The following is a 20,000-nucleotide window of genomic DNA, read 5'->3' as shown; positions in this document are numbered from 1 at the left end:
GGGCAGAGGACCGTGGGCCTGGCAGCTCCGGGGTGGTCTGGGCAGCAGAGGAACCGCCCGGTGACTCTGGACGGGGAGGCTGAGGGCCGAGGGCGGAGGGGGTCTCCGGGGATGCCCGGGGCTGCTCGAGTCGCCGGGTGGGAGAGACAGAGGGCACTGAGGGGGCAGAGGAGCTGGCCCGTGGGGGTGAAAGCACCAGAAAAGGGGCTGCAGGAAGACGTGGGGCTCAGAGAGGAGTCCGGGCCAGGATGGGACCCCGGCGTCCTCCTCACACCAGCCGTTTGCTCGTTCGTTTGTTCGACAGGCATTTGTCTGGGGTCGGCGGTGGACTGGCTGGCTGAGGTGAGCGGGCCTCGGGGAGGACCTGAGAGCCCGTCCAGGCAACCAGGGCCCCGGCTGGTCCCGCAGCAGAGGAGGCCGAGAAGGTCGGGGTGATGGGACCGGATGGGGGTGCCTGAGGCTAAGGGGGCGGGGAGTCTCAGGGGGCAGGGGGCCAGCGAGGTCAGAGGTCACAGAGAAAGCAAGTGGGGTGAGCAGTTGGGTGGGGGGAGACCCGGCAGGTCCTCGGGATGTGTGTGGAGTAGAGAGGGTCGGGTCAAGAAGGGAGTCACCTGGCTTCACAGACAGGCTCTGGTGTGCCTGCGGACTGGGAGAAGCCAGAGGCTGCAGCCAGCATCTGGAAAGGAAAAGCAGATGGAGCAAGGGTGGGAAGAGGGGCCATGGGGGGCGGATGCTGACCTAGGAGTCCCCCCTCCGGACTTCTCAGCACAGGGGGAGGCGAGATCGTCAGCTGTGAGGGGAGGCCGCAGGTGGAATAGGAGGCTTGGGAGTTGTTAAAGGTTCGCAGCAGCTTCCAAGGGCCAACAGAGGGGAACCTCTTGAGGTCTCCGTTTACTTGTCCCTAAAAAGAAGATGTTGCCCAATGGCATTCATGTTCTACCTGAGTACACTTGATTTTGTTTATATCAACTCCTCTTTTTCTGAAGTATATTAATTTTTTTTTAAAAAAAGGCTTTTCTTACATGTAAAAACAGCATCACTCACTGTAAAGAGGTTACACTAAATCTGCCTTTCATGAAAACAGTATGATTAAATCCTAATGAGATGTCTCTATCTGCCAAAGGCTCTGAGCAGAAGGCTTGCTATTGCTTTGTTAAAATGTAGGTTAATATGTAGAAAAAAATTATAAGTTATGTTCGATACCACTTGAAGTAAGAGAAATGCAAATTTGCAAACACGTGGAAAGACAGAGCAGGAAGGAGGAGAAGGTGGTTCTCGCATGTGTGCTGGTGGGTGGGTAAAGGACAAAGCCTCTTGGAAAGCAATTTGGTGTAACAAGGGGCTTCCCTGGTGGCTCAGATGGTAAAGAACCTGTCTGCAGTGTGGGAGACCTGGGCTTGATCCCTGGAGAGATCCCTGGAGAAGGGAATGGCTGCCCACTGCAGAATTCTTGCTTGGAGAATCCCATGGACAGAGGAGCCTGGCAGGCCCTAGTCTATGGGGTTGCAAAGAGTTAGACATGACTGAGTGACTGACACTTTCACTTTTTTCACTTCAGTGTGATAAGAACCACCCCCTGCCCACTTTGTCGCTGTGGTTCTTCTAGGAATACGTACCGTGAATGCATGTGGAGGTTCAGGGTGTGTTTGGAGTACCACTGGCTGAACTGCCAGGGGTGTGGGTTGGGGCGGGGTGGGCAGGAAGTGAGGATGAATCCAAGCTTCTGGCTTAAGCACCTGGGCACTCAGGATTGTCATCTGAGCTGGGGGAGGCTGAGGGGGACAGTTTCCAGGGGTAGAAATCAGCAGTTTCATTTTAGACATGTTAACTTGGAAAGGAGATTGGTGGACATCTCACCACCCAGAGTGGCAGGTCACTCTATTCGCCTCCTTCTCCACCTTCCCCCGACCTTCGTACCCCCCCGCAGCTACTCTCTGCCTGTCACCCAGCTCCACTTGTCATGGCTCCTATCATTTGTTTATGTTTACTACCTGTGCCACATACCAAGGATGTAAAACGTGGAGACTTTGTCTCTTCCTCCTGAAGCCCGAGTACCTAGGAGTGGAAGAGTGCCTGGCTCATGGGCAGGGCATCTTAAATGTCAAGCGAGGAAATGAATGAATGAATGAATGAGTGAACTTCAGTGGGTTGATCATGCAGTCACCTGGATTTTTGAGATGGAAGCCTCTCTATCTCTTCTCCATTATGTAACCAGTGTTTGTCTAAACTACAAAGTGAAATCACTCAGTCGTGTCCGACTCTCTGCGACCCCATGGACTGTAGCCCACGAGGCTCCTCTGTCCATGGGATTTTCCAGGCAAGAGTACTGGAGTGGGTTTCCATTTCCTTCTCCAGGGATCTTCTCAACCCAGGGATCGAACCCGGGTCTCCCGCATTGCAGGCAGATGCTTCACCATCTGAGCCACCAGGGAAGTCCTACAGAGATGATCATGTTAAAACCCTGCTTGAAGCACTCGGAGGTCCTCTGGCCATTAGGAAAATACCAGCTGCTTTAACAGACTGTGGCTTCCTGGCCCCTCAGGACCCTCAAGCCCCTCTGGAGCTCGGGCTCTGTAGCCAGAAGGCCTGGGTTCAAATCCCAGCTCAGCCCTGAACAAGCTGTGAACTTGGGCAAGTGCTGAGCATGAGCGTTGTGGTGAGGATCAAATGAGGTAATAGACACAAAGCCTGTCACCCAGGGTCAAGCCCACGGGGAGCTCTCATTCGCTGCGGCCATTCCTGCGGAACCCAGCTCAGCGAGGCTGACTCTGAGCTCTCTGCTGTCTCTGGGTTTTCAGATGATCTGTTCCCTCCTTTCAGAATGAGCACTTTCCTAGCCTCTTGCAGCTCCGTGAGGTGGGCATTGCTCTGCATTGGGAGCGTGGAGTCTTAACCCCTAGACCACCAGGGAAGTCTCAAGCTAACCCATATTTAAATAATACAATTGGAAGAAGTCCATCAGGTATATATATCTCCATGAACCCATCACCAGCGGTCAATCCAGACACTAAACTCTTTCACCGTCCTTAAGGCTTCCTTGTGCCCTTTGCAGTCCCTCTCTTCCACCCACCTGCACCATGTCACTGCAGATGACTTGGCATTTTCTAGGGTTCTCTGTGAAGGCAAGCCTACAAGATGCCAGGTTTTTATTCACCAAGCATACTGTCTATGTGGCTCACTGGCGCTGTTTTGTGTATCCACAGTTGGTTCTTGTTCACTGTGGAGTGGACTTCTGTTTTATGGCCTTCCCCAGGCTTGCGGGTCCATTCATCTACTGATGGGCATTTGGTTTGTTCCCAGTTTTTGCTCTTACAATGAAAGCCACACGTATTATACAAGTCTTTGTGCAGACATACGTTTTCGTTTCTTCCAGTTAAGTGCCTACGGGTGGGACAGCTGGTTCCTCTGATGAGTATACGTTCGGTTGCCCTACTGTCTTCCAAAGTGGGAGCCCGTCCCGCACTCCACCAGCCATGGAGGAGGCCTGTAGCCACTCACCTCCTTGCCGACGCTTGGTAGACTCAGCCTTATTTCAGCTGTTCTAATGGCGTGTTCTAATTATTTTTAAAATCCAGACTCTGCAGTAAGTTTCAGGATACTGCTTCAGGAAGAATCCTTTACAAGAAACTTTTGGCATGCCTAGGAATTAGTCATCTGCCCACTGTCTCTCCAGTTCCGGCGCCAAAGGGTCAACTGTTAAACGAACCTCTTCAAAAAGAGGAGCAGCCGCTGCCAGGCCTTTCTGAGAGGTAAAACAAGAGGAAAGCATGCACTAAAGCGGCGGTGCACTACTGTGGGATATGTTAGTTGCTCAGTCGTGCCCGGCTCTTTGCAACCCCGTGGACAGCAGTCCGCTGTAGCGAGCCAGTCTCTTCTGTCCGTGGAATTCGACTGCAAGGTAGACAGTAAATATTTGTTGACAAAAATGAGTATTTAAATATTTTAGGATTTAAATAAGAAAGATGGCAAATGATTAATGCAGTGACTAGAGTCAGGGAGTTTTAGAGCAAGCAGAATATACTGCACTGACTTATTAATTCTAGCACTCAGAGCACTGAGACCTGAGAGGAGGTTTGGGGACTTGCCTCGCAGTATTTGGGCTTCCCAGGGGGCCCTAGTCGTAAAGAACCCACCTGCCAGTGCAGGAGATGTGGGTTCAATCCCTGGGTCAGGAAGATACCCTGGAGAAGGAAATGGCAACCCACTCCAATGGAATCCCTTGGACAGAGGAGCCGGCAGGCTACACTCCACAGCGTCACAAAGAGTTGGACACAAATGAGAGCGACTTTGCGTGCTCAGGTTATTCACAAACTTAGTGGATACCCTGGGGGAAGGACCCAGGACTTTAACTCCCAAAGAACCCATCTGCCACTCAACTATCACCTCCCTGCAGTCACATTTACTTTTTTCCAGAGTTGGAGCTTCCTTACTGCTGTATAATATTTATTGCAAAATATACTCATCACACTGGTTAACATTTTCTAACGTGAATGATAAAATTACTTAAATGATGGCCAAATTGAATTGTAACAGTAAAACATACTTAGTAAATCCATTAAAAGTCAGACTGATGAATATTCTAGCCCTTCATTTTGAAAAATATAGGCTTAGTCTAATGAAAAGATATTATTTTAACTTGCTTGTTCTATAGCTTATAATAAATCCATAAGGAAAGGTAAAATGTAGAACTAATCGGCCGACTTCACTTTGTCATATCCCCTTTAAAAAATTCTTAAGTGTAGAGTAATGGGAATATTTTAATGCTAAGGTGATGAAATTTGAATATCTGGGCACTTTAATAGTAGCTGCTTTATAGATGAGTAGAAAGATGGTATTTTAAGAGAAAAGTAAAATATTCTATGAAGAGCTATATCTGCCTCCCAAAAATGCAGTGAAAGTACTAGCAATTTAGCATTTCATCAAACATAGGCATTCTTGGAGATCTCTTAGACCTGACAGAAGCAGCAGGTGAGGAATCGAAGTCCATTCTCAGGACCATCTCATGGCTATCAAAACGAGGTCTAGGAGACTGCAGGAGGACTGGAGAATAATTATCCTTCAAAGACACATGCATTCTCACACTCAGTCACAGAGCACACCGCATAAGATCTGTATTATATAAATTAAATTGATTTTGTGAGTCAACTTGGGTTAACTGTGAACATCCCTTCCTTCCCATGGCTGTCTGATGATCTTTGATCTGGTTACCACGAAGCAGCCTGTTTAATTTTAAGGCGGTGTAGTAGGCTCTGACTTTGCATTTTCCCAGTTCGTTAAAGTATCCTTTTTCAGCCCTGTCTTCCCACTCCCACGCCAGATTCAGCCTGCTCAAAACACAGCTGAAAACCTCAGGGGCGATACCCGCGCTGCCCCGAAGCTCCCCGCCCTGGCCTGCTGCCTTCTGCTGGGCCCTCGGCGGGGACGGGGGAGCTTACCTGACACGGTGACACAGAACAGCGGACCTGGCTCTGAAGCGACGAGCCATGGGCATCTAAGAAGTCCCCGAGTCACTCCCTTGACCTCAGCATCTGTCTGCTCATTTGTGGAAAGGGGATGGAAAACCCCCGTGTTGTCCTGGGTTGAACCATAATCGGGTGAGGTCGTAGCAGGGGTCCCCAACCTCTGGGACCATGCCTGGTGGTCTGAGGTGGAGCCGATGTAATAACAATAGAAGTAAAGTGCACAATAAATGCAGTGAGCTCGAATCACCCCCAAATCATCCCTCCCCCATTCCGTGGAAAAATTCGTCTTCCACAAAACTGGTCCCTGGTGCCACAAAAGGTTGGGGGCCGCCAGCTTCTAGAAAGCATGCTGCTACACCTGTGTGTCCGCTTTGATTTTAGAGCCAAGCCCGCTGAGAGCCAAGCAGCCATGACCGGGAACATGACCAAGGATGAGGTCATTGAGAAGCTCAAAAGCTGCATACAGCAGCAGGACCCGGCCTTCAGAAAACGGTTTCTCGACTTCACCACGGAGCCTAATGCGAAAATTAACACACGTGACTTCAAGAAGGTAGGAGAGTAAGGTCTCTGCGTTTCTGCGTTTCCTCCTTTCCTGAAGGAAGTTTGTCTTACTGTGCTACCAGGCTCCAAAGGCACAAGCATTAAGTTTTTTTTTTCAGTCAGGTTTATTTCAGGGCAAAACGGATTCATTTCTAGGCATCTTCCGGCAATGTAAAAGGATTCTTCTGGCCAAAAATGTCCTTGGCAGCTTTCTTCAGAATACGCTTCTGATGTGAATGCGGCCGGTTTCTGATAGTTAAGCTTTCAAAACAAAGGGTTCATCATTGGTGCTTTCCTTGGCCGTCCCCTGAGGACCGGGACCCGTGTGCGCGGTGGGGTGGTGGGGGTGCGGGGCGAGGCTGCCCAGGCACCCCCAGCCCTGCCAGCGAGGGGTTCCCGGGATGCTGTGATCAGAGAGCTGAGGTTTGTTCCTCAAGAAAGTGGGGGGAAAAAACTGGCAGTGAAAACGGGAAGCTCAGGGTGCTGATTTGCATGTGTTTATGGGAATTGATGAGGTTCATGCCAGAAAGAACTCACTTTGAAGGATTCTGCACAGACTTCTCAGGAATGAATTTGAACGATTGCTTAAAATTCCTATTGTGATCCCCGAAGTTCATCATCTGCAGCTATTTTTAAGGGACACCTTGCCGTTAATACGTCGTAGTGTCCATGTGGACACCTTCAGAAGAAGGCAGTGAAATATATTTCCAAGAAGAGAAATAATCATACTAGCAGCTGCAGTTTATCTAGTGCCTGCCCCCGTGCCAGGCGCTGAAATGGGCTCCGTCCGAATCTCATTTCCAAGCCTCTCGTCGGCAGCAGTGTGGGGGGTGGTGTGGAGGAGGGGCTGGGGCGGGGGAGGGATTAGATGGCTGTGGAAACAGTCCGGACCTCCCCTTCCCCAAGCAAGATACACAGACGTGGAGGATCTATATTTGTGAGCCTAAGGGGCCCCGTGAGGAGACTTGGGGTTAACGGGTAAGGGAGAGGAAAGAGTCAAGGATGGTTCTTCGACTTCTGGTTGGGGGGACCAGGAACTGATAACCAACCATCGCCGACTCTGACAAGAGCGACTTCAGTGGCTAAATGGGCAGGAATCATGGAACTTTCCCAGGGCCTGGTCCCGGGTTCCACCCCGAACCACCTGGCAAATGGGGCCTCTTTTTTTTTTTTTAAGTTAAAAGTTTTTATGTTTGTTTGTGCTGGGTCTTCATTGCTGCGCAGGCTTTATCTAGTCACGGCAAGTAGGAGCTGCTCTCCAGCTGCGGTGCATGGGCTTCTCATTGTTGAAACCACTGGTGGCTTCTCTTGTTGCGGAGCACAGGCTCTAGGCTGTGTGGACTCCCGTAGTTGCAGCTCGCAGGCTCCAGGGCACAGGATCACCTGTTGTGGCGCTCAGGCTTAGTTGCCGCATAGCCACAGCGTGTAGGATCTTCCTGGATGGGGATCCAACCTAGGTCCCCGCATTGGCAGGTGAGTTCTTAACTACCGGGCCCACAGGGAAGTCCCTAGTTCATTTCTTTATTCTGCCTGTTTATCTTCCTCCAGTAAAAACATATGCTCCAAAGGTAGACATTTTTATCTCTTTTGGACAGGGATGCATCGCAGTACTTGGCACACGCTAGGGCCCAGAGGACATTTGCTGGATGAACAGGTGAAGCTAAAGAGGTTTTTTTTTTTTTTATTATTATTAGTTGGAGGCTAATTACTTCACAACATTTCAGTGGGTTTTGTCATACAATTGATATGAATCAGCCATAGAGTTACACGTATTCCCCATCCCAATCCCCCCTCCCACCTCCCTCTCCGCCCGATTCCTCTGGGTCTTCCTAGTGCACCAGGCCTGAGCACTTGACTCATGCATCCCACCTGGGCTGGTGATCTGTTTCACCATAGATAATATACATGCTGTTCTTTCAAAACATCCCACCCTCACCTTCTCCCACAGAGTTCAAAAGTCTGTTCTGTACTTCTGTGTCTCTTTTTCTGTTTTGCATATAGGGTTATCTTTCTAAATTCCATATATATGTGTTAGTATGCTATACTGTTCTTTATCTTTCTGGCTTACTTCACTCTGTATAATGGGCTCCAGGATCTTTTTCAAATGAATTCTCTTTAACGGCTGAGTAATATTCCATGGTGTATATGTACCACAGCTTCCTTATCCATTCATCTGCTGATGGACATCTGGGTTGAAGCTAAAGAGTTAACTAGAATCCCCAGGGGAGCCTGAAGGGCCACCACCTGCGGAGTGAGGCAAGCAGGCGCTTCAGAAGCCAGTTGGGATTCCTAAACGTGAAACTGGCTCACCTCTGCACCTGGCGAACCCACCCTGGCCCCCTTCTCTGCCCCCTGCCTGCCTCTGCGTTCCGGCCAAGCGGAGGGGCAGCTGCAGCTCTGCTTTTGCTCCCCGGTGGTACCTGCACGCTTCTCCCCTCCCTGGTTCCTGGCTTCCTGGAGACAGCCAGTGGGCGGCAGGGGCTGCAGAAGAAAACAGAAAACACTAGAGGATGGAGATGCAGGGAGAGAAGTCTATTGTTTCAGGAGACTTACCAACCAGTTCAATGCAAACACAATTAGGGAGGTATTCTACTGGCTTCCCTCCTAGTGACTTGTTGGGTTTAACCTTTGAAAACCTCCTGTTGTGACCAGCCGTTTAACTTGAAGATCAATAATCGTGGGGTGACTTTCTACAGTCTGCTGGGGACCCAGATTTCGACTCTATAGGCTGGTAACCTCAAAGCATTATGTAAATGTAAATTTTCAGTGTTAAATTATATATCAATGAGAGCGATTCTACCACTGGTGAAGTCAGAGCTGGGAAAATCATGGGCTTATACTGTAGAAAGAAACCAGAATTTAGATTGGACATAATGCAAGGCATCCAGATGTTAAAGGTTTGGGAATACCCAACTTCATGGGCAAGGAAACCTTTGAAACCAACTCTTGTAGAGAGCTTTAAGCATTAATGATGACTAATTCTGTAATGGGAATAATAGCAGTGGTAATAACCATGATGATAATGCTGACCATTACTGGAATAGTGATGGTGTCACTACACTGGGCACTCAATGACTCTGCCAGTGTGTGGGCACCGGAGCGTTGGTTCACAAGCTTTATTTGTAACTGTCGCAGGAGCCCCGTGAGGTATAGGTCACCTTACACCCACTTCACAGGTGAGGAGACCAAAGCTTAGGACTTAAGATCATGGCTCAGCGTGGTTCAGCTGGTAAGCCATTCAGACACTCGACTTTGAATCCATGCCAGTCTGTATCAGCCTCAGACCCCTGCCGGGTGTGACACCGGGTTGGTGGGTGTCACACAGGCTGTGTGTGTGCTTGCTCGCTCAGTCGTGTCCGACTCTTTGTGACCCCATGGACTGGGGCCCTCCAGGCTCCTCTGTCCATGGGATTTTCCAGGCAGGAATACAGGAGTGGGTAGCTATTCCCTTCTCCAGGGCATCTTCTTGACTCAGGGATTGAACCTGGGTTTCCCACATTGCAGACAGATTCTTTACTGTCTGAGCCACCAGGGAAGCCCGTATAGGCTAGCTGGGTACAACCGATGGTAGCTTTGAGGTTGGATCTGGCCTCAGAGTTTTGTGGGAAGGACATAATAAGAATGCCCCTCCACTTCTTCCTGCCAGTTTGGTTGCGGGGAGGCAATGTTCTTGCCCTCTCTTCTCCCAGACCTCTGTCTCACCAGTTAGTAGTGCAGTGGCTGCAAGAGTTTCAAGCCCGAGGCATTGGGAGTGAAGCTCTAGGTCCTATTTACCCACTTGCTGAGTTCTGCATCTATGCACTTGTTCATCCTTTGAACACAGGCAGCGCTTCACCGTTGGCTTGAATACCTTGCAAACTATCACTTATAAAAATCTCGGCAGATGGTGACTGCAGCCATGAAATTAAAAGACACTTGCTCCTTGGAAGAAAAACTGTGACCAACCTAGACAGCAGAGACATTACTTTGCCGACAAAGGTTCCATCTAGTCAAAGCTATGGTTTTTCCAGTAGTCATATACGGATGTTAAGAGTTGGACCATAAAGAAAGCCAAGTGCTGAAGAATTAATGCTTTTGAACTGTGGTGTTGGAGAAGACTCTTGAGAGTCCCTTGGACTGCAAGGAGATCAAGCCAGGCTATCCTAAAGGAAATCAGTCCTGAACATTCTTTGGAAGGACTGATGCTGAAGCTGAAGCTGCAGTACTTTAACTGACTCATTGGAAAAGACCCTGATCCTGGGAAAGATTGAAAGCAGGAGGAGAAGGGGACAACAGAGGATGAGATGGTTGGACGGGACCACCGACACAATGGACATGAGTCTAGCAAGCTCCGGGAGTTGGTGATGGACAGGAAAGCCTGGTGTGCTGCAGTCCATGGGGTCGCAGAGTCGGACTCGACCGAGTGACTGAACTGAACTGAATACCTTGCACTCTAAATTAGAAGTGCTGTTTATTCTTAGCAGCCATCACCTTCCCTGCGGTGGGGGCAGGAGGTGATGGGGTACACACGTCCTCCTAGGAGAGAACCATGTGAATAGAACCCAGAGCCAGGTGGAAGCTGACAGGTCACTGGGTCCCTGCATGGTCTTTGTTGAGACTCTGTTACTTTTTTCACCTCGCTGGTCAGGTAGCTTCTGTCTGTTATGCAAACTCTTATTTGTTAACTAGTGATTAAACTTTCCCCCTTTTCTCTCTTGAGTGTAGGAGATATCAGAGTTTCTGATCAGTGTGAGATAACCAGGGATCCCACACTGAGTTGAGAGCCCTGGTCGAGGCAGAGCTACTGGGGTTTCCATGAGCTCATTGTGTTTTTCGTGGTTACATCTGCAATTTCCACCATGGGAGGGAAAAGGACAGTTCTTTCTGGAATTGTACTAGCCCTAGTTGTGTATTTTGCATCATCCATTAGATCATTGTTCACAGCAACCCCGTAACACATACTCTTTCTCTCAGGAAATCCCCCTCTTCTGCTCGATTGCTCTGGCCTCTGCACCACAAATCCTGTGACTTCCATGTGTTTTTAAACGTGTCAATTTATTTAAATAATGAATCAAGAACTTGTAATGTTGCAGAAAACCATTTTTGAATTTTAGGATGATCTAGAATATTTATATTCCTTCTCTGGATACAGTTTCTCCCTTACCCTATCCTTCATTTGCTGAATTAGCAGCAAACCCCCAAAACAGTAGCTTAACTTTTAAAAGTGGCTATTTTTCTCCTTTGAAAAAGGAGTCCAGAGGTTGTTGGTATAGGGTCAGTGCAGCAGCTCTACATTGTCTTCAGAAACCCAGGATGCTTCTAGCTTCTCACTCTTTCAGTCTTATCCTCATGTATGCAAGATAGCTGCTGGAACACCAGCTATCACACACATGTTTCAGGCACAAAGAAGGGAAAAGGGCAGGGCAAAGGCTTGAGCCAGAGAAGTCTTTCTTTTTTAAAGGGTTTTTTTGGAAGCTCCTCAGACTTAACATTTTGTTGTAACATATCATAAGCTTCCACTTACAATATGTATAAATAAATAAATAAATAAATAAATAAATAAATAAATATATATATATATATATATATATATACACATACAGACTTTTTGGCTGGGTACATTACTACCTCCAGAAAAAGCAAGGTCCTGTTCCTATGGGAGAAGGAGAGAATACACATTAGGCAGGCAAAGACAACAGTCTCTGTCATCCTTTCTCTCGGTAAACATTGTGAGGGTGCCTGTTCCATACTTGGAATAGGACTAAGCCACATGGGGAACATGGATAAAGCAGAAGTTTCATTGCTTGGGACTAGTGACCCATGGGGAACATAAAATGACTAAACACCCAAGGACACATAAGTCAAGATTAGTCTAATTGAGTAATTAGACTAATTGAGCTATTCCATCCATCAGGAATTTGAGGGCAGCTTTACAATTCTGGTTCCCTGTAATTGGCTGTTCCTAATGGGAAATTGTTATTCTTCATCCTCAGTAAATACACTGAACGTTGTTCAGCACACTGTTATTCTTAGTCCCATTTCTGGAGTCCCAGCAGAGGCCCCGGCGACAGACACAGGCTGCAGAACTCATCAGCCAACACACACAGAGCCCCCAAGACGTGGATTAGGGAAGCCAGAGTCTGTAACAGCCCAGCCCAGTGTCCCAGATTCTTAGCAGCCTCGGCTCCTTACTTCTGCATCTTCCTGAAGGCGAGGACATCTTACCTCGCTTAGCAGGAGGTGAGCTTCCTCACTTCCTCCCAGCAGAGTAGCTTAAGCCCTTTGGGTGCTGGTCACACTCACGTATCTGGGGAATGGGTACCCAGCCCACTCACTGCCATCAATTCCTAATCCCACACAGTCTTCTCCGGCTAGGGACAGGGACCCTGGTTAGATTAAACCTAGCCCCACAAACACCCTTGAGCATCTCTTGGCTGTTCCTTACCACTTCCTAATCTGACACAGGTTTCAAGGGGGTGAACCAGTGGTGTGTTCGAGGTCCCGCACATCTTCAGTTTTGTTGCTCCAAGCTCCATACACCCATCAAAAGTCTGTATTTATTTCTCTATTTTCCAGCAATAACCCTTTTGACAGATGCCACACCTGGAGCCTCTGGGCATCTGGCCGTACCCAAATCAGCCAGTTCCTCCAGGGCCGGGCAGCTGTAGGCCCTCGGTGCCGATGGACCACACCTCTAGGGCTTTGTTTTTGCCTCTGTGTTCTCAGGGTCTTCCTCCATGTTGGGCCTTTGTCTCTTAAGTTGGGAGACTTGCATCGTCCTTTTTTAAGTTTTCAGTTCAGGCCATTAGACTCCAGCCCTGGCCCATTCCAGAGATCAGCACACGTCTGGAAGGGGGAGCCAGACGTGCTCTGAGCCTGTCCCCTCATGTCTCCAACTTCGCCACTCCAGCACCACATAACTAGTGAATGCTCTGCTGGAGTGGCTCTCTGTCTGGCCCAAACCTATTTCTCAGTCCGAAGTCTACTCCCAGAGGCGTCAGCTGTTGCCAGGGGAAATGCAATTGCCTGGTCTCAGTTTGACACTGAAAGTGTGAAAGTGAAAGTTGCTCAGTTGTGTCCGGCTCTGAGTACTGGTGTGGGTAGCGTTTCCCTTCTCCAGGGATCGAATCCTTCCCTTCTCCCAACCCAGAAATCGAACCCAAGTCTCCCACATTGCAGGCAGATTCTTTACCAGCTGAGCCACAAGAGAAGCCCAAGAATACTGGAGTGGGTAGCCTATCCCTTCTCCAGCGGATCTTCCCGACCCAGGAATCGAGCTGTGGTCTCCTGCATTGCAGGCAGATTCTTTACCAACTGAGCTATCAGGGAAACCCTTGACACTGAAAGGTGAGTCCTTTCCACCTTGGGATTTTGGTTCCTTGAAACCTCATGGCTTTTTCAGCTTTCTGATGCCTTTTAATAATTTTTACTTGATTTTTTCTTAATTATTTTCATTGGGAATATTTTCTTGCTGTGAATTACTTCATCCTACCCAAATGCAGAAGTTGAGGTCTGTCAGTTTTCTCTTTTCGAAGTAACAACTTTATTGGACTTGTTATTTTTCTCTTGCATATTTGTTTTATATTTCTTTATTTCTGCTATTACCTCTATTATTTCCTTCCTTCTACCTGCTAGGGATTTAATTTGCTTTTCTTTTTCTAACTTCTTGAGATAGAATGTTAGATCATTGCTTTCCAGCCTTTATCTCTCTAATGTATGAACTGATGGCTATCCATTGTCCTCTGGGTGCAGGCTTAGCCGCATGGTACAGGTTTCGTATACTGTGTTTTCATTGTCATTCAGTTCAACATATTTTATAATTCCCATTGTGATTTCTTCTTTTCTCCAATTGTTTACTGTTTAATTTCCACACAGTTGATATTTTCTAGTTTATCTCTTATTATTGATTTTAAAACTGATTCCACTGTGATCAGAGAATAGATTTTAAAGTTGACTCACATCAAGCCAACAGTCCTCTTCTGCTTCAACAGCTGAGCTATCAAAGGGTGTGATTTTAAAGTATAAATCACTTCAACTGATCCTTCTAAATATGCTGAGGCTTGGATTGTGACCCACTATAGAGACAATTTTGGTAATTGTCCCAGAAGCACTTGAAAAGAATGTGTACTCCATCATGGACCTTTAGTTTTCTAAGTAAGCCAATTAAGTTGATTTCATTGTATTTTTCAGACCTTTTGTCTCCTTATCAATTTTTTTGTCTGCTCATCCCATTAGCTATTGAGAGAAATGTGTTGAAGTCTCCCAACTGATGGTGGATTTGTTTAGTGAGATCCTTTTTAGTTCTGTTGAATGTTGCCTTATTCACTTTGAAGCTAAATTTTTGGGTACACATAGACTCAGAATTGCTGAAGCTTCCTGTGAATTGTCTTCTTTATCATTATGACATGACTCTCTTGATCCAGAGTGATGCTACTTGCCTTCGAGTCTATTTTAGACTGATAATAATATGGTTACTTCAGGTTTCTTTTGATTCATGTTAGCATAGCATATTTTTTCCTATTCTTTTACCTCAAATTTTCTGGGTGCTTATATTTAAATTGTTTCACATGGACAGCATATAGCTGATATTTTAAAAAACAGACTGTGACAGCCTTAGTCTTGTACTTGCAGTAGTCACTTCATTTTCCATTTAATTACTGATAGAGTTGATTTTACTGGAGCAGTACTCCAGTATTCTTGCCTGGGAAATCCCGTGGACAGAGGAGCCTGGTGGATACAGTCCTTGGGGTCACAGAGAGTTGGACATGACTAAGCACATAAGCTCACAGAGTTGATTTTATATCTGTGAATATCATCTTACTATTTTTTTTTTCTATTTGACCCAGCTGTTTCATGTATTCTTTTCTTTCCATTCTTGCCTTCTTTTAGATTATTTAGCTGTTTCTACCATTCCACTTTCCCCTCTGTCAGCCTATGGGTGTGTATGTCCTTCTGTAAGTCTTTAGAAGCTGCCTGAGAGATTTGATTTGAATGCTTGTCTTATTGTGTGTACTTAAATATGTTGTTATTTTTACCACTTCTCTAGCAATGCTAAATATAAAAATAATTTCATTCACCCCTTCGTAGCTTTTATGTTACTATTGTCATGCATTTAAATTTTACTTCAATGCTGAATCCCATGGGACGCTATTTTTATGGTAAATAAGATATCATATGTATCTGCATGTTTACCCTTGCTATTTCTTTCCATCTTATATTTTTATATGCTTGCGCCTGGACTAATTTTTTCAATTAATTTATTATTATTATTTTTAGCTGGACTGGATCTTCGTTGCTGTGCATGGGCTTTCTCTAGTTGCAGTGCTTGGGCCTCTCATTGTGGTGGCTTCTCTCGTTGTGGAGCATGAGCTCCAGGGCACACAGGCTTCAGTGGTTGTGAGACACAGGCTTAGTTGCCCTGCAGCGTGTGGAACGCTCCAACAACAAAACCAACCAAAAAAACTCCCTTCTAGCATGTAGTCCTCAAAGTTTTTTAGAAAAGGCAGAGGAACTAGAGATCAAATTGCCAACATCTGTTGGATCATTGAAAAAGCAAGAGAGTTCCAGAAAAACATCTACTTCTGCTTTATTGATTATGCCAAAGCCTTTGACTGTGTGGATCACAATAAACTGTGGAAAATTCTTCAAGAGGTGGGAATACCAGACCACCTGACCTGCCTCTTGAGAAATCTGTGTGCAGGTCAAGAAGCAACAGTTAGAACTGGACATGGAACAACAGACTGGTTCCAAATAGGAAAAGGAGTACGTCAAGTCTGTATATTGTCACCCTGCTTATTTAACTTATATGCAGAGTACATCATGAGAAACGCTGGGCTGGAGGAAGCACAAGCTGGAATCAAGATTGCCAGGAGAAATACCAATAACCTCAGATATGCAGATGACACCACCCTTATGGCAGAAAGTGAAGAAGAACTAAAGAGCCTCTTGATGGAAGTGACAGAGGAGAGTGAAAAAGTTGGCTTAAAGCTCAACGTTCAGAAAACTAAGATCATGGCATCCGGTCCCATCACTTCATGGCAAATAGATAGGGAAACAATAGAAACAGTGACAGACTTTAGTTTTTTGGGCTCCAAAATCACTACAGATGGTGATTGCAGCCATGAAATTAAAAGATACTTGCTCCTTGGAGGAAAAGCTATGACTAACCTAGACAGCATATTAAAAAGCAGAGACATTACTTTGCCAACAAAGGTCCGTCTAGTCAAGGCTATGGTTTTTCCAGTAGTCATGTATGGATGTGAGAGTTGGACTATAGAGAAAGCTGAGCACTGAAGAATTGATGCTTTTGAACTGTGGTTGGAGAAGACTTTTGAGAGTCCCTTGAATAGCCAGGAGATCCAACCAGTCCATCCTAAAGATCAGTCCTGAATATTCATTAGAAGGACTGATGCTGAAATTCCAATACTTTGGCCACCTAATGCAAAAAACTGACTCCTTGGAAAAGACCCAGATGCTGGGAAAGATTGAGGGCAGGAGGAGAAGGGGATGACAGAGGATGAGATGGTTGGATGGCATCACCGACTCAATGGACATGAGTGTGAACAAGCTCCGGGAGCTGATGATGAACAGGGAGGCCTGGCGTGCTGCAGTCCATGAGGTCGCAAAGAGTCAGACACGACTGAGCGACTGAACGGAACTGAACTGATGCCTGTGTGCTGTCACTCCAGTCGTGTCCGACTCTTTGTGACCCCATGGACTGTAGCCCGCCAGGCTCCTCTGTCCATGGGACTCTCCAGGCAAGAATACTGGAGTGGGTTGCCATTTCCTAACCAGGGGATCCTCCTGACCCAGGGGTTGAACCTGCCTCTCCTGTGCCTCCTGCTTTAGTAGGTGGATTCTTAATTACTGAGCCACTGGGGAAGCTCTTTTAACTCAGAGCACGGGCTATTCTTTGAGCCCTCATCCCTGAAAAGTCCTGAACTCTAGCTAACCTTAGTTTCCTCAGGACTCAAAAAGGTGACCCAAAAAAAAAAAAAAAAAATCCCTTTAGCTTTTCTGAGGTTTTCTGCTTTGATTCCTTAGCCTTCTGTCAATCCCCACCCCATGGCTTCTGAGTTCAGCAAGTGCCTCGAGGAGAAAACTGACAGTGTCAGGGTCGGTTTTCTGTTTTCCGTTCTCACTGGGAAACTGAAAAATCAAGTCTCTGGTTCTGGTCTCTGCAGTCCCGCGAGCTCTGCTTGTTTCTCTCTCTGCTGGTAGTGACCGCCTGCCTGGGCCTTCAGCCCCGACCCTGAACCCTGGCTCTGCTCCCAGAATGGGCCCGTGACCTCCTTCTCTCCCGAGTTCTGAGTTTCCCCCTTCACTCCGCTTGCTGTCCCTGAGAACCCTTGTTGTTCAGCAGCTGTCTGTGTGTCAAACAGATGTTTTGCTGTCTTTTGTCTGGCTTTCTGTTTGTTCTCAGTGGAAGCAAAGACCTGCAAGTTGAACACCGACCCTTCCCTTTTTGATGGGCATTCGCTTCTTTTTCTCTCTTTTTCCCTCTTTAAACAGTCGTTCTTTATGTATCTCTGTGTACCGATGCTTTCATCTCTATGGAACGGATTCCCTGGGGTAGGATTGCTTGGTCTGAGATAACGTATATTTTGTTTTAACACGTCTTGTCTGTGTGCTTTAAAAAAAATAATGCTGTAGCATTTCATATTTCTAACAGCTATATGTGAGAGTATCTTTTTCTCTAATCCCTGTTATATAGCATTATAGCTCTTTTTAGTTTTTGCTGGTCTGATAGTTGTAAAGTGATTGCTCAGCTTAAATTTGCATTCGTTTCTGTGACCACCAGTGAATGTAGGCTTCTTCTGGGGTTTTTTTCCTTTGCACTTGGATTTGTTCTTCTGGGAATTGTCTTATTCACATTCTTTGCCCTCTTGTCAACTTAGAAGAGGTTTGCAATAGACATCGTTATTTACCCGTTTCCATAAGAAGCCCGGGACCCCACTTCACCCACATCCTCTAGATTGTCACCCCTGGGACTTCCTCCCAGTAAGGCTCTGAGTCTCTCTTAATCTGACCCCAGCCTGTACCCTGCCCCACCCCGCCTCTGCCCTCACCCCCGCCCCCGGCTGCCACAGCTCTTCCCTAACACTCTCTTGTTTGCATCAGCTCCAGCCTGGTTCTCTCCCTCAGCCCCCTGCAGCCCTGCCCTCCTCCCTGGGGTGGACCTGCTACTCGGGCAGTTATCTGTGTCCTTTTTATTCTCTGCCCTGTCCCAAGCGTCTGAAACAGGGCGCAGCATAAAATAAGTACTCAGTATTTTCGGAATGAACCCAATCAGTTTTGAAGCATTGGAGAACTGCGTTTGATAACGCTGTCTACGGCCACACCACCCTGTATGCACCCGATCTCATCTCAAAGGCCGACTCTGAGCCACGCTCAAAGTCTCAAAGTGAAAAGCTTTGAGTCAAAGCTCAGTCATGTCCGACTCTTTGAGTCCATGGAATTCTCCAGGCCAGCATCCTGGAGTGGGTGCCAGGAGTCAAACCCCAGCCCCGTCCCCTGACAGCTGTGTGACCCTGGGCAGAGCTCTCTGGGCCTCAGTTTCCCTTCCTGTCAGTGGAGATCGTTTCAGTAGCTACATCGTAGGACAGTCTGTGTGTCAGTCGCTCAGTCGTGCCGGACCCTGCGACCCCATGAACCACAGCCCACCAGGCTCCTCGGTCCATGGGATTTTCCAGGCAAGGATATTGGAGTGGTTGTCCACTTCCTTCTCCAGGGATTGTAGGATAGTGATAAGGATTAAATGAGCCAATACGTGTGTAGTAGTTTTCTAGGAATTTGTAACAAATTACCACAAACTGGGTGACTTGAACCACAGAAATCTCTTCTCTCACAGCGCTGGGGCCAGAAACCTGAAATCCGGGCATCGCAGAGTCCTGCCGTCCTCCATGGTTTATTTACATGAGGACCGACTCTGGCTTCTAGCCTTGCTGGCTTGGCGGTCCTCGGCTGTCCTCGACTTGCTCAGCTGCCCTCACTCTGGCCTCTGGCCTCTTCCTTGTGTCTTGTCTCCACCTGTGTTGTCCTTGATCTGTGTCCAGAGTCCCTTCTTCTTAGAAGGACTTCAGTCCTTGGACTTGGGCTCACCCCTAATCCAGTATGTGCATGCGTGCCTGCTCAGTCACTCAGCCATGTCTGACCCTTTGTGACCCCGTGGACTGTAGCCCACCAGGCTCCTCTGTCTATGGAGTTTTCCAAGCAAGAATACTGGGGTGGGTTGCCATTCCCTCCTCCAGGGGATCTTCCTGACCCAGGGATCAAAGCTGCGTCTCCTGCATCGGCAGAGGGATTCTTTACCGCTGAGCTGTCTGGGAAGCCCAGTCCAGTATGACCTCATGGGAACTTGATTACATATGCAAAGACCTTGTTTTCATTAAAGGTCACACGTGCGGGAAGCTGGGTTAGGATTTAAGCACATCTTTCTGGGGACACAACCGACTCAATACAACAGGTTAACCCCTCCAGTAGAGCCTGGCCGAGGGCGGGGTTTTGACATTTTGTTTACCTTTGTGTTCCTGATGGCTTGACTAGTGTCTCGCATGAAGGTGTCTCCCAGTAGCTCTTGAATTAATTAATAATGTATTAGCTCTTTGTCTTCTTCACTACAAATATATTTATAAAATCTATCATTTGTCTCTTTATTTTATTATATCTTTTGCCATTAAAGTGTTTTAAGATTTTTGTACAACCCAATATATCTATCTTCCATTCTTTTTTCCTCTTTTCTTTTATTAAAGATAAATTCTAGGTTTGTAGTCTTGCTTAATAAGTTTCCATTCTTCCCCAGTCCCTCCGGGTCTCCCTCTCATACTGTACAGATAATCTAGACTTTCTTGCAAGAATTTTTTACTGCTTTATTTTTTAAACATGAATGCCTAATCCATATGGAGTTAATTTTTTTGTACTGTGTAAAATGAGGCTCTTCTATATTTTCCTTTTGTCATTTGTGAAATTCTCATTATACTAGGGCATACATCTGAAAATTCCCATTTCGTTGCACAGTTC

The 20,000-nt window shown here is 47.0% G+C and overlaps 1 protein-coding gene across 1 annotated transcript in view; it reads left to right on the top strand.

Moving 5' to 3' along the window:
• EFCAB6 (EF-hand calcium binding domain 6) overlaps window positions 1–20,000 on the top strand; it is a 242,193-nt gene that overhangs the window by 119,731 nt on the left and 102,462 nt on the right. Inside the window, exons 16-17 of the mRNA XM_065924192.1 lie at window positions 3,576–3,749; window positions 5,844–6,012. Coding sequence (XP_065780264.1) covers window positions 3,576–3,749; window positions 5,844–6,012 — 343 coding nt within the window. The remainder of the gene's footprint in view (window positions 1–3,575; window positions 3,750–5,843; window positions 6,013–20,000) is intronic.

Source organism: Muntiacus reevesi, chromosome 1 (assembly GCF_963930625.1).
Source record: "Muntiacus reevesi chromosome 1, mMunRee1.1, whole genome shotgun sequence".
NCBI classification, from domain to species: Eukaryota; Metazoa; Chordata; class Mammalia; order Artiodactyla; family Cervidae; genus Muntiacus; species Muntiacus reevesi.
The sequence above is the reverse complement of the archived record's forward strand: the minus strand, read 5'-3'. Positions and strand labels throughout refer to the sequence as shown.